Source organism: Petaurus breviceps, unplaced genomic scaffold, assembly GCF_028583685.1.
Source record: "Petaurus breviceps papuanus isolate PSGF00001 unplaced genomic scaffold, PetGlider_PUasm1.0 227, whole genome shotgun sequence".
Taxonomy (NCBI): Eukaryota; Metazoa; Chordata; class Mammalia; order Diprotodontia; family Petauridae; genus Petaurus; species Petaurus breviceps.
Genome location: NW_027185896.1, coordinates 16388262 through 16404342, shown reverse-complemented (window position 1 = coordinate 16404342; position 16081 = coordinate 16388262). Strand labels below are relative to the sequence as shown.

Below are 16081 nucleotides of genomic sequence, written 5' to 3'. Positions count from 1 at the left end.
TCATGGCTTTCAGGTAGTCCAATAATTTTTAAATGATCTCTCCTGGATCTATTTTCCAGATTAGTGGTTTTTCCAATAAGATATTTCACTTGCCTTCTATTTTTTCATTTGTTTGAATCTGTTTTATAGCATCTTGATTTCTCATAAAGTCATTAGCTTCCATTTGCTCTAATCTAATTTTGAAGGAATTATTCTCTTCAGTGAGTTTTTGAAATTCCTTTTCCATCTGAGCAATTTGACTTTTTAAGGCATTCTTCTCATTGACTTTTGGGGTCTCTTTTGCCATTTGAGTTAGTATATTTTTTATGGTGTTATTTTTTTCAGGATTTTTTTGGGTTTCCTGTAGCAGGCTGTTGACTTGCTTTTCATGATTTTCTTGCATCATTCTCATTTCTCTTCCCAATTTTTCCTCCACTTCTCTTACCTGATTTTCAAAATCCTTCTTGAGCTCCTCCATGGCCTGTAACCAATTCATATTTTTCTTGGAATCTTTTGGTGCAGGAATTTTGACTTTTTTGACTTCTTCTGGTTCCATGTTTTTTTTTTTTAAGCAATTGGGGTTAAGTAACTTGCTCAAGGTTACACGGCCAGGTGTTTCTGGGTGGGTGCTAAGTGTCTGAGCCCAGATTCTATCCCAGGTCATCCCCACTCTGGGGCTGGTGCTCTTACTCACTGTGCTCCTTGGCCGCCCCGTGGTTCCATGTTTTGATCCTTTATGTCCCCAGAAAAGGATTCTATGGTCTGATTGTGCTTCCTCTGCTTGCTCATCTTGCCAGTCAATTACTTGACTTTTGAGCTCTTTCCCAAATCGCTGGGGTTTTCACAGTTGTCAGAGATCTCAGGAGGGTGCTCTCTCTACAGTCACTACAAGCTCTGGCACACTGGCCACACACCCCAGGACCACCACTCAATACCATGATCCAGATCCAAGCAAGTCAAAGCAAGAGCAATTGCCCTCTGAATGGTAACTTGACCCCCTACTATGTGCAGGCCAGGAACTCCAGAAGCAGCCATGAAGCTGCTGCTGCTGCGGTTCCTCTAACACCTCTTGCTCCAGGGGCATGGGCTGGACCATGCTCTTCAGTCATCCAGTTATAACAGAGTTCTCCACTGACTTTTCACTTTCCCTTTGGAATTTATGGGTTGAGAAGTCTGGAAACCACCACAGATGCTGGTGATTCACTCTCCTGAAGTCTGCTCTGGCCCATCTTTGTGTCACTGGTTGGAGCTGCCCCAGGTCTGGTTGTGGGCAGTTCATGCGGGACTGTGCTTGGCTCCCAGGCCAGTGCGATAGACCCTTTTGTTGGCCTTCAGGCTGCCTTCAGTAGGAGATTTGTTTCTCTCTGTCACTTTGTTGGTTCTGTAGCTCTAAAATTTGTTTAGAGTCGTATTTTACAGGTATTGGAGGTCGTTGGAGTGGGACCCAAGCAGAGTTCCTGTTTTTACTCCTCCATCTTGGCTCCACCCCCCTCCCTGTAGGGAAGGCTTTATGGAGGACAGAGGAGCCATTGGGAAGTGACCACAATGAGGAAAAGAGCATCAAGAAGGCATTTCTAAAAAGATAGCTTGTTCTGAACCTGAGTGACAGAGAGAATTGTGGTTAATAATAAACATAAAAATATAATTAACTAACACAATAAAATTTAATATCAATAATTAATATAGCAAAACTTGAAGACTGGACACTTAGGCAAGATGACCAGTCCCTAGTCTCAAATTATTTCTTTACTACTAATAAGCCCTTAGCCAGGTGGGAATGAGAGAGGTGAAGATTGCTACAGGGAGTTACAACAGGATGGAAATTTAGTCATGAACTCATTAGGACAGAACAGGAAAACTTTAGAAACTAGTTTCCTTTTTGGGAAGGGGGGTGGTGGGAATGTTGAAATGATTGTCATTGAAAGATGACTTCAGAACCTGGACCCCAGCAATCCAAATCCCTGTTAAATATTATGCAAAAAAATACAGTACAATAAGCATTTGAGCAGCAATGGAGTACAGAACAGACACAGACTTTAGCTAAGACAGCTCCTGATCTAATGGAGTACACACAGTATAGTAGGAGTGGGGTAGGGAGAGAAGAAAACACAAGCAGAGCTAAGTATAACATACATAATATGTGCAGGGGAGACTCTATTGGTACAATGAACACTTTGGCAGATTCTACCATGAAGGGAGGGCTTTGTGCATGATGATGGTAACATAGAATACAGCTTTTCTGGGGACCAGATTAATTCAGCATAGAGAGGTTGAGGACCAGAAGGTCAGCTGCTTGATAATGAGATCTTGGCCATGGAAACCAACAAAGCAAAGAAAAATCACAAAATGCCCCTTAGTCCTGTGCCTGTACTGCTCTGCTTCTTCAACAACTATGGCAGAAAATGGCACAGAGGGTGCTGAAAAGCACAGTTTTTCAAGTCTTCTAGAAATATTAACTTAGTTTACCTTGATTCTAAATGTGAGATTCCTTGTCTAGCAACCAATGAGTGGACACAAACGATCAGGATTAATCTTGACGTTCTTGTTACAAATGAAAAGAAGAAACTGGTTGAACGATCATGGAAAAGAATTTGGGAATTGTTCATAGCCTTTGCCCCAGACATCCCTTGGGCAATATAACCCAAGCAAGTCAAAGACAGAAACAAAGCTCTCTCTTTACAAAAATATCCATGGGCTACTCCTTTAGGTGGTAACAGAAAAATGGAAGCAAAGTGGGTGCTTTGCTTCTAATCCCAGAATCATCTTTGCTGGTTTCCTTTCCCTCACCTGCCACAAAAAGGTCTTTTTCCTCTTTTGAAAAATAGTCTCTTTGGGCTATATGGAGGGTAATGGTATTGCTGGGTGAAAGGATATGTATACTTCCTTGATTTTTATGTAGAGTACAGTTTTGAATTGCTTTCCAGAATGGTAGGACCAATCCACAGGTCCACCAACCTCATTTTCTCTGTTCTTTCACATTCCCTCTAACAACAATCATTTTCCATTTTTGTTATCTTTGCCAATCCAACGAACATGAGATAGAACTTCAGAGCTGTCTTAATTCTCTTATTCTTAGCTAGTTGGGCAGTTTTTTCATGTAGTTATTGATAGAAGCCTTAAGAGTCAGGAGTAGAGCTAAGGGAGATCTCCAGGACATTGAGCCTTGGCAAGAAATGACAACATATGGTATATGGTATATGGATAGCCTGGTAGAAACAGAAAAAAGAAAAAGGTTTTGAGAGATGTTGCAGAGGTTGAATCAACAGATCCCAGCAACAGATATCTTAACGGTAATAGCTCTGAATTCTGTACCATTTTAAGCTATGTTCTTGGCTAACAACAACTGTGTGAGGCAGACTGCACAATTAGTAGGACCTTTGCTTGAAAGATGAGAATACAAAGCTGAGTAAGTGAAGTCATTTATTCATGGCTATACAGCTAGAAAGTGCCTGAGGTGATTCCTTGTCTCTGGATCTTGTACTCCTTTCACCACATCACTCCTGTTGTGTGCCAAGGGTTGCTGTCTCTTTGTTGAGGGTGCCAGGTCACATCCTAATGTCCAGGGCCAAATTCTCTTTCTACCCCTGTCCCCTAATCTCTTCAGAAGAGTGCAACTAGCTAGTCAATCAAAGACCAAAGGAAAAATACCCAGAAATAGCTTTAGGAAACTAAGAAGGGGAGACACTAGGAGAGATCCTCCTGAGACCAGTGATCCTTCAACCCCAGCATCTTGATCTCCTTGGCAATGCCAAGGTAGCATTACACACTCTTTTAGTCTAAAAGATACTCTTTCACCTGTATGATCTTTTTGTCTGCTAGGACCTCCTTGCCCCAGATGTTCTCTGAGTTGAAAGGAAGGAAAGTGTTTTAGGCTTGAAATTTGGCTCTGCTCCTAAATTCCCATATGATCTTAAACAAATCAGGTAACCTCTCTGGGGCCTGAGCTTCCTCACTTGTAAAGTCAGAGAAGCAGAACTGAAGTTATTTTTTTTTTATCTCTGGGGGCAGATTTTGGATGAAGAGGAAATAGAAAGTTGTCCATGAAGCCCTAATTTGAAATTTTTTTCTGCTTCGTTGCTATCTGATTCCACCTCGGGAAGGGGCAGAGAATCTAGGACCTTGAAGCCTCTGAAGGTGCTACTTCTTAACCTCCCCAGTGAGTTAAAAGGAAGCTCATAGGTGGTGGATGAAAATGCCCACTGTGTGCTTCGGTTGTTAGTCTACCACGAATTATACTGCTTCCAGTCTCTCCTATAATCCTAATTTCTGCTTGCACCTTTTCATCATAGTCATTGAGGATTTATTAAGTAGCTGGAATCCCTTCCTATCTAGCCTTCCCTTTCTACTTTCATTTCCCCTCTTCCAGTTTATTCCCTCATCACTTCGCCTCTGGACTTATACAATAACCTCATAGTTTTCTTGATCTTTTCCCTCTTCTAATTCATCAGCACACATGCAATCTGACCTAGCTTTTATGCTTCCTGAGTTGGCAGCTGTTCCTTGGGACACATTTAGGGAAGTATTGCTGTGGACTTGAACCTTCATTCTCTACTTATTTCTAAGTTGAATTGACCTCTAAATGCAGGCTCAAAACAGAGGGCCCTAAACCTCTTGCCCACTTGATGCCTGTTTTTCGTGATGTGCCACTTCCAAATCCCTAATTACCTTTCTGCTATTGCCACCAGGTGTCTGGTGTGTGCAAAGCATTGGCTAGGCACTGGGGAAGATACAAAACCTAGATATAATTTCTTTCTTGGAGTTTCTTGGAGCTCAGCTTCACAAGCAATGGTGGTAAAGGTCCCAATACAGGTTGCTATAATACTCAATATTATATGGCAAGTTTACATGCAAAACAGAGGGTTATATGAGACCTTAGAGGGAAAGTCATTATTTATTATTCTTTGGCTACTGAATAGGGATTCAGGGAAGACTTTATGGAGAACAGAGGTGGCAGCTGAACTAAGTTAAAAAAATGGATTGGAATGAAGAGGCAAAGAAGGAGAGGGAAACATATTGAAGGCATATGGAGGAGCATGAATGAGTGGGAAGGAACTGCATATAGTGAGACTGGCACAGAGAGGGTGATCAGTGTGGCTGGAGCATAGAATGGGTCGGGGAGATAAGGTAGAAAGAGTGGTGTGATGCCTGACTGTGGAGAGCTCCAAACGCCAGGCTAAGGAACTGGAATTCTATGCAGATAACAGGAATGCACTGACAACTTCTAAACAGGAGGGATGCTATCACTATATATGAAAAGTATTAGCCTGGCAGTGTGTGAAGCATATTGTTTGTCCTTCATTCTTGAAGAAGACCATGACATGAGGAAGGTGATGCCAGGACTTGCAAGTGAATTGGATTTAAGTGAGGGAGAGCTGGGCAAAGTAACCAGCTTCACTTTCTCCTCTGGAGTCATCGGGTTCAGTGACAATATATAGATCAGGATGACTGGAGATGACCCTGGATAAAGTGGAAGGATTTTGAGAAGGATGAAATGGAGATGCAAGGAGTAGAGGAAGGAAGAGACTATTTAGGAGGTTGACTATAGCAATTCTACAGACAGGTGGTAATAATAGCTAGCATTTTTATAGTGATTGTGGCTTTGCAAAATGCTTTACATCTGTTACCTTATTTGATCTTCCCTCAACAACCCTCAACAATATAGGTGCTATTAAGGAGCCTGAGGCTGAGAGGTTAAATGCCACCCTCTGGGCCACAAAGTTAAGGATTCAGGATTCAGAAGTTGGGGCTCCAAGTAAAGCACTCTGGCCACTTCCCTATCTGGTAATGAGAGCTTGTACTAGGGGGATGGCACTTGGAACAGATTTGAAGGTGACAGCATTCTTTATTCTCCTCCTGGCCAACACTCTACCATTAAGAGCAAGTTTTCTGGGGTTTTCTATACAAAGAGAAAATAATATGTAAGTTAAAGGTAAATATAAAATATATGAAATATGAAAATTCTACCCTCTCCAGGTATGGAGTTCTCATTTCTCTTGTTTATTCCCCATAGCCCCATAATCTGAGGACATCACTATCTGAGAGAACTCACTGCATTGTCACCATGTTACTTTGCCAGTACAAGGTTCACAAAGCTCGAAGAATGAACAGATTTATTTAAAGGTCAATACAATGGATCTGCAAAGTTAATTTGAACATATCCTTTTTCAGTTCAACTCAATCATGAACTGCAGTATATTTATGAATTCTCATCCTGTGTGAGTCTTGTTGATGTTTTTTACTAGATTCTCTTTGAAGGATCTGGTCTTTCCTTATTTCAGATATATTAATGTAGCTGTTAGGCTGTTTGTTATAACTTACTCCATTTTATAGTCATTGCACCTCCTTTTCCAATCATAATATTCCATAAGCCAATTTTGGTGCACAGGTCACAGAAACAAGTAGGGTTATATCATGTATCTAGCAAATAATGACATCTACCTATGAATAACATTCATAGGCCTGCCATATAGCCTATAAAACTACAGTAATTCATAGGGGTCCAATCAGGTATGTCCTGCAGTCTGTCTCCAAGACTAGGTCTCCCTATCTCAGCCACCTGGAAGTACAAAGACCCATTCATTGGCCATCGACCATTCACTGGTATGGAAGATTTTCTCCCTTGTAATGATTTGTCCCTCCCTAGGCAGCCTGGTGGTCACTCCCTCTCAGGTACTTAACCATATAGAGACACCTCAAAAGCTCAGTATGCTTCAGCTCAGAGCTCCAGTGATCCACTAGCCTCAAGGCTCCCCTGTACCAGGACTACAGGGCTGTGCCCCAGTGCCCAGGCCTTTAGTGTCTCCCACTGACCTTCCAGAAGAACACATGCAGCCTCTTTTCATCAGCATACCCTCCATGGGTATATGCCCTCTTCAAACTGAGGTTTTTTTTTTTAATTTTGTTTTTTTGGCTGCAGTTCCCAGTAAATTGGTGGTAGTGGGTGATGGTGATGGTGACGGTGATAATGTGTGTATGTTCCCTATTAGTGCCTATAACAACTTCCTAAAGTAGTTTCCTTTACCGTCCTGTTCAGGATTGCTTTACCAGCAAGTCTCCAGCAGAGGGAGATAATCAACCCTTTTTAAAGATAACTATCAGGATGGTACTTAACAAATCTTTCCTCTAGCTCTAAGACAGCTGCCAATACTGTAGCTCTAAGATAGTCCAGACCTCCTTTTTTCTTGGTCTTCCCTGGATCCAGCTCTAACGTGGTGCCAAACAAAAGACTCCACTCTGGATTTCTTCCTTGTGCATCAGTGCTGCTGACATTTAGCCTACAGAAGTTTGCCCAGTGATCAGAAACACCTCCCCTTGCACCTTCCAAGAATGTCTTCAACCTCAATACATGGAGAGTAAATTTCATAGACTGACGAGGAGTCCTCTTGGTCTACTCTTAAATTCCCCCCAAATGGTTCTTTTGAACCTTGCAAGCAGTTCTTTGGTTAACTGGGTGGGGTTATTTAAATGACCTGGAGCTGCTTCCTGCACCATTCAGAGTAGGGTGACTGACTTGGGAAAAAAGTCAAGTACTTAAGTATTTCTACACACGAGACACATTTGAATTCAGTCTTCTATGGTCTGTCTCTATTCTATTTTGTATCTTATTTAACACCACTTACTTTTCCACATTCTATGTTCCAGACTACTTGGTCACTCATCATCCCTGGTTCTAGAAATTCCTTTACTCAGCCACAGAATTGATCACCCATGTCTGGAACTGTATCTTCAGCTCTACCTGTGGAAGATCTTTTCTTCTCTTCAAGGCCAAATTAAAGTACCATCCCTCATCATCTCAGCTCCAAGTGATCTTTTCCCACTCAAATTTCCATAATATGGCTCTCTTCTTTACTTCCATCTCATTCTACCCTGCACCATACTTGGCATTACAAGCTCCTTGCAGGAAGATTGTTTCATGCATTGTCTTCATATCACTAGCCACTGAGATAGAGCTTGGCATACTGTTGTTCAGTCATTTTAGTCATGTTTGACTCTTGATGACACCATTTGAGGTTTTCTTGGCAAAAATACTAGAGTGGTTTGCCATTTCCTTCTCCAGCTTATTTTACAGATGATGTGCTGAGGGAACATGGTTAAGTGACTTGTCCAGGGTCACACAGCTAGTAAGTGTCTAAAGCTAGATTTGAATTCAGGAAGAGGTCTTCCTGATTCCAAGCCCAGTGCTCTGTCCTCTATCCTGGCTGCCCTACTTAATATATAGCAATCACTTAATAAATGCTTGGTGATTGAATGACTGTGCCCAAGTATTATTAGACTGTCAGCTTCTGGAGGGCAGGATTTGTACACTCTGAACACACCTCCTCTGTTCATCCTAAAATCAAGTATGATCATGTCACCTGCCCACCCCTTCTGCTTAATGAACTCTAACTGCTCCCTATTACCTCCACGAAAAAGTGTAACTGATGTTTGGTATTTAAATTCATTCCCAACCTTGCCTCAAGCTATCTTTCCAATCTTTATACTCTACTCCTCTCTACAAACTCTACAATACAGATAAGATGGCCAATCAAAATCTACATAACATTCATGAAGCACTTCCTATGTGTAAGTCACTGTGTTCAATACTGGGGATGTCTCTCTCCATCAGTAGGTATTCTAAGAGGCAGAGAGGTGAAGTAGAAATGTACTCCAGACATGTGGGCCAGGAAGATTGGGGCCAGCTTGTCAGACCTTAAAATATCAGAGAAATTTATACTTGATCCTAGAGCTAACAGGAAGCCCCCAGTTATTGAGTAGCGGAGTGATGTGATCACTTACATGCTTTAGGAATATCACTTCTGCAGATGTGGAGGATGGATCAGAGAAGGGAGAGGTTTGAGGCTGGGAGCTCCAGGTGAGGGGTGATGAGGGCCTGAATTAGGCTCCTGGCTTTATAAGTAGAGATAAGGGGATGGGTGAAAGAGAGACTGTGATGGTAGAATCAACAAGATTTGGCAACTAATTGGATTTGTGAGGTGAAGGAGGAGGAGGAGTTAAAAATGACTCTGAAGTTGTGAACCTGGGTTACTAGGATAGTGTAGCCCTAGAAAGAAATAAAGGGAATTTGCAGAAGGGGTGTGCTTCCGGGAAGAATGTTTCAGACATGCTGAGTTTGGCATGCCTACAGGGCATTTGATTCCAAATGTTTACTAGGTAGTTGATTTGGGGACTGGAATCCAGGAAAGATGTTAAGAGCTAAATAGAAAGATCTGGGAGTCATTTGCATAGAAATGAAAATTAAAGTCATTGTTGCCAATGAGGTAATCAAGTGAGGGTACAGCAATCAGGGGCCCAGTGGAAACAATAATTAGAGGCATGATAGCAAAAGAAACTGAGAAGGTCCTCACCTTCAGAGGGGCAGGAGACAAAGCAGAAGAGGGGAGAGAGGAGAGGACAGCCAGAAAGACCTCCAAATACCACACAGCAGTATGCCTGGAGGCACTTCACATGTGTCCTGGACTGTATCGAGCTGAATTCCTACTTCCGTCCTCTGTGACTTGGTGCCCAGGGTAGGTGTACACAAAGTTGGGGGAAGTCGAGAGGGAGCCTGAATTACACAATGCAGCCTGCTAGCATAGTGATGACCAGCACCCTATTGTGGAATCGCTCTGAAGATTTCAGTTGGCTGGAGGCTAGAAGAGCTAGAGGTTAAATGTGGACCTAGAGAGAAGTCACAACTGGAATGAGAATTGTGACTGAAACTGTCTGTCCTTTTACTCACCTGCACTCATGCTTTTAGGAGATTTAGATCCTTCTCTCCAAAATTAAAGACCACTGTATCTCCTATAACATACAGAGAGAGGAGGGGAGAGACACAGCAACAGGGCAGGCAGCATGGTATAGCGGGCAGAGCTGGCCTGGAGTTCACGTCCCACCGGACACACACTGCCCATGTGACCCTGGGTAGGCTGCTTAAACTCTCCATCTTCCAGGCAACTCTCTGAGACTCTGAGTTTTAGAGTACATGCCAGACTTGCAGAGAAGGTGCCTTCCTGCACAGTCCATGACCCCTGATAGAGGAGTCACTCCCCAAAACTCCAACTTGTATTCCCCTCCCCTCCCCTTCCTTGCAACCCTTGTAGATGAGCCAGCAAAAGGGAAAGAAGGTAATAAGATTGTTTTGCTTCTTTATTTTCTCTTTGGTTTTTCAACACAAAAAGGCATGCATTCCGTAGAATAAAAAGAAAACCAAATGGCAGGAGGAAATCAAGTGAACAGTGGATTAGTCCTTTCTGGTCAGGTTCTGTTGTCAGGTCAAAAAGTTGGTCTGTAGCCCCCACTGCTAACACTGATCAGACGGCTGGGTGGGCTGATTTCTGAGATGGGGGTGTGTGGGAAAGGGAGGCACAACTACACAGCAAAGTGCTCGTCTTAGCCTGAAATCATTGTGGTCCTCTTCCTCACCTCTAGGAAAAGTGGGAAGCACAACTAAGTTTTCATTAACAGAAAGTTGGTGTGGTGTAAGACCATAATCTACCGAGCTCCTCAGTCCTACCAAATCTCAATGGATGAATGAAGTTTCTCAGGGACATTCTCTTCTTTAATGGTGTCAATGTGACTGATTTAAAACACTGAGAACCAGACTGGTATGGCTCTCATGACATAAACGTAGCCATGAGACTAGATACCCCTCTATGGCAGTCTAGCTGACTAGAGAGTATGAAAAGACACTCACATGGTCATCTGTATCAGGAGTGAAAACTAAAGCAATAACTTGGCTTCCCGTACATTTAAATCTTGACTACCAGAGTGCATCGTGTAGACCTAGATAAGATGGCATAGTTATGGGTTAGCAGACATCATTTTCGGGACTAAAATTCAGTCATTAATGGAAAAATTACAATCTGGCCTATGTGTGTTTCATCCAAAGCTGTTCAGTGTATCTGGACTTAGTTATCTAGAGATTTATGAGTGCCATGGATAGTTAATGGTGCTATATTTTAAGATATTGTCTTCAAAAGCTACAAGGGAAAAAACAAGAAAAAAAAACCCCAAATTATAAATGATGACAATCTTTGTTACAAAATGGAAACATAGACTTTTGGTCTCTTTTGTAATACACCCAGTATAAACACAACATAAGATAACAGTACTTGCTAGCCAAAGCCAGTTTCTCATTGATATGAATTTTAAAAAAATGCCTGAGTACCACAACTTGTATGCAATCATAGTAAGTTTTAAAAATGAACAAAAACTCTAAATTTTATTTCTCATAGCAAAGACCCAGTCCATACGTTTTCTTTTAGAATAGTTACTTCCTCTAATGGTGAGGTATATGGGCATAAGATGGGGTAAACTTCCCAACCAAACCAAATGTGGAACACAGGTCTGGTGTGGACCATCAGTTGGGAAAGGAGGAGAGTCCAATGAAAGACTCTCCAAGGAAGCGCTAGGGATCATGGTGCATGGAAGAGAATGCTGCCTTGAAACCAAAGACTCTGGATTTGAATACTGTATGACCTTGGCTGAGTCACCTAATCTTTTGGAGCCTCGGATCAAAGTAAAGAAGTTGGATTAGATATTCTCTGTGACGTCCTTTCCCCTATGACTACTCCAGTCTGATTCTCTAACTCCATCAGGCCCAAACAATGACCATCTTACCATTGAATCTCCAAGGAGAAGGTGCCATTTTCACCTCTATTGCCTTCTAGCAGAACTTTTTTTTTTAAATGAAATCAATTTTGACATCAGAAGCTGAAGGAAAAGTCCATCATGCACACACTTACAAGTTTCATTTTATTTTCTCAACTTGTTCTGGCTCTGTTACAAAAGACAGTGGGACAGAGAAAGCCTTTGACTCCCCTGAAAGCCCCAGAAATAATCAGGGGGTTCTTCCCTGCTGTAGTAAAAGTCCTTTAAGAAATACTGTCAGCCGTCTGCAGGCTGCTCTCTTGTTCATAATCTCACTTTATTATGTCAAAGGTCCCAACTAGGAGGAGACGGGAGACTACAATCTCATTGTGAGGCCATTGGCAGAGCTATGGAAACACAGAGAAGTATGAAACTTAGAGGTAAAAGAAGGATGTTTGGTTTTTTTTTAACATTTGTGTTCTGCATGACACATACCCACCTTGCATAAATCCAAATGGTCTGCATTACTAGTCCACCAAGGACATTAAAAAAAAGACAAGCCTTGGAATTATAGACCAGTTGGAAGCACAGCAGACGCATGGGCGAGCTGAGGACACTGAATTCAGTCAGCCAGCAGCTGGTAGGAAGTATCCAAGCTTTGAAGGATTAGAGCTACCACAGTCACATGTGTACACATCATAAAAAGGACAAATGCAGGAACTAAGACCTGAAAAGTGAAGGGTGGATACAGCCCTGCTGTTTTCTTAACAACTAGAAGGTAAAAGTGGGAATAAAGGAAAACTGAAGAAGCCGAATAAAAACAAGAGCTGTGAGTCTGTCCTTAAAGAATATGGAGCAATGGAAGGACCTAGGAGCCCTGGCTGACTTCTTGGGAGCACCAAGAAAAGCGGTCGATGGCTGAGCAGGGAGCAGAAGGTTCCAGACCCGCTGCACCTATGATTAAAAACTTCCGTGCACTTGTGGCACAATGCTCCCCACAGGCTGCACGTCCAGCCCAGGGACAAATTTAAATCTCTCAACTTCAAATGTCAGCCTTCGAAACTGGGTTAGATCACAGATCAGTGCTTGGTACAGTACAGGCCACAGCACAGCTTGGATTCCATGCACATGTCAAGTCCCAGAAAATCTGTCATTTTTCCCATCTGCGTAAGTGCGTCTCTGAATGTTTGGCAGTTCTCCATTTTATCCAAAGGTTTGCTGCTTGTGTCTTTTATCTGCTTTTTTTCTTTCTGCAAACCCAAGTAAGTGGTTCACTTTTTAAAATTCAATTTTCTTTCCAAAATGAGGAGAGAAAAAAGTTCATATTCTTCAGTCTCACTTCCAAGTTCTTTTTGCTTTGTCCAGATCAAGATGAAAAACCACATTCAAACCCCAAACCAAAACATGAGAAAAACCTATCAGTTTCCCTTCATGCCTCTATGCAAGGATATAATCCTATGTGCTCTACTCTATCGTAGAAGGAATATGCTTTGTTGCAACAGACAGACAAGCTGCCGCCATTAAATATACTGCACTGAGACTAGGGTCATCTGCCCTAAACACACAGCGTGTACACCTTCTCTCAACCATAGGCCCACACACATTACGCAGGGCTGGGCCACTGCAGCTGCTCTATGGCAAATCCCACACACTGTGGCTGGTAAATGGCCAGACATATATAAATGTTCTGGACATGAAGCCAAACTAGGAAGGACTAGGGGCCCACCTGGGCAGGTTGGAGTGTGGGGGCTGGGTTTGAACGGAGCGCTTCATGGGCATCAGCTATTGAGAAGGGTGCTGCACCATGAGATAGCAAGCCACGGAAGGCCCAGTGATGGCGGCTTCATGTTGTGCGCTTCAGTGATTGCGGCCTGTCTGGCCAGAGGGCCATGTGGTGATGACTTAAGCACCTGGAAAACTGTACCTCCTGTGATTTCACATTACAGCCCTAGGTGACGCGCTTCTTCCCAGGATTGTCACTTGAAGGATAAACCCATGGTTTGAACCCCACCCCACACGTCCCACTTGTGCTTTAAATGGTGAGGAGGGGAATGCAGCCTACACCAACCCCTCCTTCATGACACACCATGGGGGCCATGAACGTCCAGCGGTTCGTTTCTGGGTCATACATCTCTACTGAGCTCAGGTTGGACTGTCCGTCATAGCCTCCCACGGCATACAAGCGCCCACAGTTTGCTACCAGCGAGACCCGGCTCCGGCGTGTGTTCATGGGGACAATCAGATACCACTGGTCTGCCACAGAACTGTAGACCTCAGCGATGCTGAGGAAACCAGAACCATCGTAGCCCCCGCAGACAAACATCTTGCTCCCCAAGGAGGCGGCTCCGTGACGACAACGTTTGTTGAGCATGCTTGCCACTGGGTGCCAGGTGGCTGTGTGATGGTTGTAATATTCCACCTGTAGTGGGGATGGACAAGCACACAAGCGTCAAAGGACGTTAAGGTGAATCTGTGCTCTCCAGTGGCCCTGTAACATGACTGCCTCCCCTCTGGTGCCCAGAGGATTCTAGGCTAAGCTTTGCTACTCATGTGTGGTTTGACCTTTGGTAGGCCATGGTTCCTATCTGACCCACGACTTCCTCAGTCATACTGTCGGGCTGATACTGCTCCCCTGCTTCTCAAGGGAATGGTGTAGCATGCTTTTCAAGGGCAGGTTAGCCTTTTCTAGAAGAAACACTAATTTTACATGTTTAAACAGAATAAAATCTTAAACAAACTATGGTCCTTTAATGTAAGGGAATTTTAGGATCACTACAAATGATTTGTAGAATGTGAAGAATATAAAGAAATTATGCAAGGGGATGAAATAATGCAGAGTAAAGAAAGCAGAGTCAGGGGAACAATATGTACACTGAACACTATAAAGAAGGACATATCATAGGAGGGGACCAAGAACAGAAGGGGAAATAGGAGGAATAAGGGAAACACTATCGTCATTAAAATCGAAGACTGTTTTCAATGAGGTTTTACATTGGTTTGTTATGTTGTTTTAAAAAATAAAATTGAAAAAAATCAAAAGATACAAAAAACTGCTCAGAAATTTAGCTAACAGGAGCCTGTCTCATACATAATGGTGACCTAATAAATATTAGTTGCCTTTAGGAAAAGTACAAGAAAAGAGGGCTAGAAAATGTGCTCTGAGCTAGAATGGGGGAAATGCTAATGAGGGATTTGGTTTTGTTTTTCTTTTCTACTTGTATTAATTCTCCGGAAGCTGGGAGATATCTATATAGTGAGTGAGGTAACCTGTATTCCCTCCAAACCTTGTTTTCCTTAAGCAACCCATTGGCCTCATTTTTTCAGGTGACACACTAATACTTAATGAAGTAGGGAACACATGCTTTAGGGGTGGGGATAAAGTGCCCTGAACCCAAAAGAAACAGAGACTCACGCTATTGAATATCTGTAAACCATCATGTCCTCCAGATACATATATGCGGCCTTCGAACACAGTGACACCTGCTGCGCTTCGGTTTGAGCTCATTGGGGTCACTATTGTCCACCTTTAAGAGACGATCAAACAAGAAAAGTATACATGAGATTCCGTTACCTGCTAGGCTTCCCTGTCCTTCAGAAACAGGCTGTTAGAACTAACAGGACTGACTATGTCTACAACATAAGCTTTGTATAGATCTCCATCATAAAGTTAACTCGAATAAGTTTCTCATATTTGCTGCCACACATTAGCAATATAACCAAAGCATTGCAACAAAACAAAGACTATCAGTTAATATTGCCCTTCACTTAAATAATCTATTCAATTCTTCCTCTCTTTGGTGAACTTTTTTGTTTTTTTTAAGCAATCGGGGTTAAGTAACTTGCTCAAGGTTACACGGCTAGTTATTTCTGGGTGTGATAGTGAGTATCTGAGCCCAGATTTGATCCCCAAGTCATCCCGACGCTGGAGCTGGTGCTTTTACTTGCTGAGCCACCTGGCTGCCCCTAAGCAATTGGGGTTAAGTAACTTGCTCAAGGTTACACGGCCAGGTGTTTCTGGGTGGGTACTAAGTGTCTGAGCCCGATTCGATCTCCAGGTCATCCCGACACTGGAGCCAGTGCTTTTACTCACTGTGCTACCTGGCCACCCACTTTGGTGAACTTTTATTAAATCTTTGTCTCATTCAAAGCATTGGTCCTGAATTTCTATAAGTACATAAAGTTAAATGAAGCAAATGAAGTCTTTGGGTATCAAAGCAGCATATTCCTTGAACCATTTTTCATCAGTGGCATTTAACTGGATGTTAGCTTTAGCTACATGTCCAAAATGTTCATGTAGGAAAGGTACGAGAAAGCACTGGGCTGGGCTGGGAGCTCTTACTTGTCTGTTTCAGGGGAGTATGTCTCCACAGAGTTGAGAGAGGAATTGCCATCATATCCGCCACAGACATAGATTTGTCCATCCAATACAACTGTTCCCATGGCACTGAAACAAAAGCACAGTAGAGCAGGCATTGGTGATTCACATTCACACACACACACACACACACACACACACACACACACACACACACAC

At 42.8% G+C, this 16081-nt stretch overlaps 1 protein-coding gene across 2 annotated transcripts in view; it reads right to left on the bottom strand.

Annotated features, from left to right (window-relative positions):
- Positions 1-11693: 11693 nt before the first annotated feature.
- KLHL18 (kelch like family member 18) overlaps positions 11694-16081 on the bottom strand; it is an 84494-nt gene continuing 80106 nt past the window's right edge. For both annotated transcript variants that reach the window (XM_069095915.1, XM_069095916.1), the window contains exons 8-10: positions 15887-15991; positions 14960-15071; positions 11694-13966 (exon numbers count right to left, since the gene is read on the bottom strand). In XM_069095915.1, the coding sequence (XP_068952016.1) occupies positions 13580-13966; positions 14960-15071; positions 15887-15991 (604 nt within the window). In that variant the 3' untranslated portion in view covers positions 11694-13579. The remainder of the gene's footprint in view (positions 13967-14959; positions 15072-15886; positions 15992-16081) is intronic.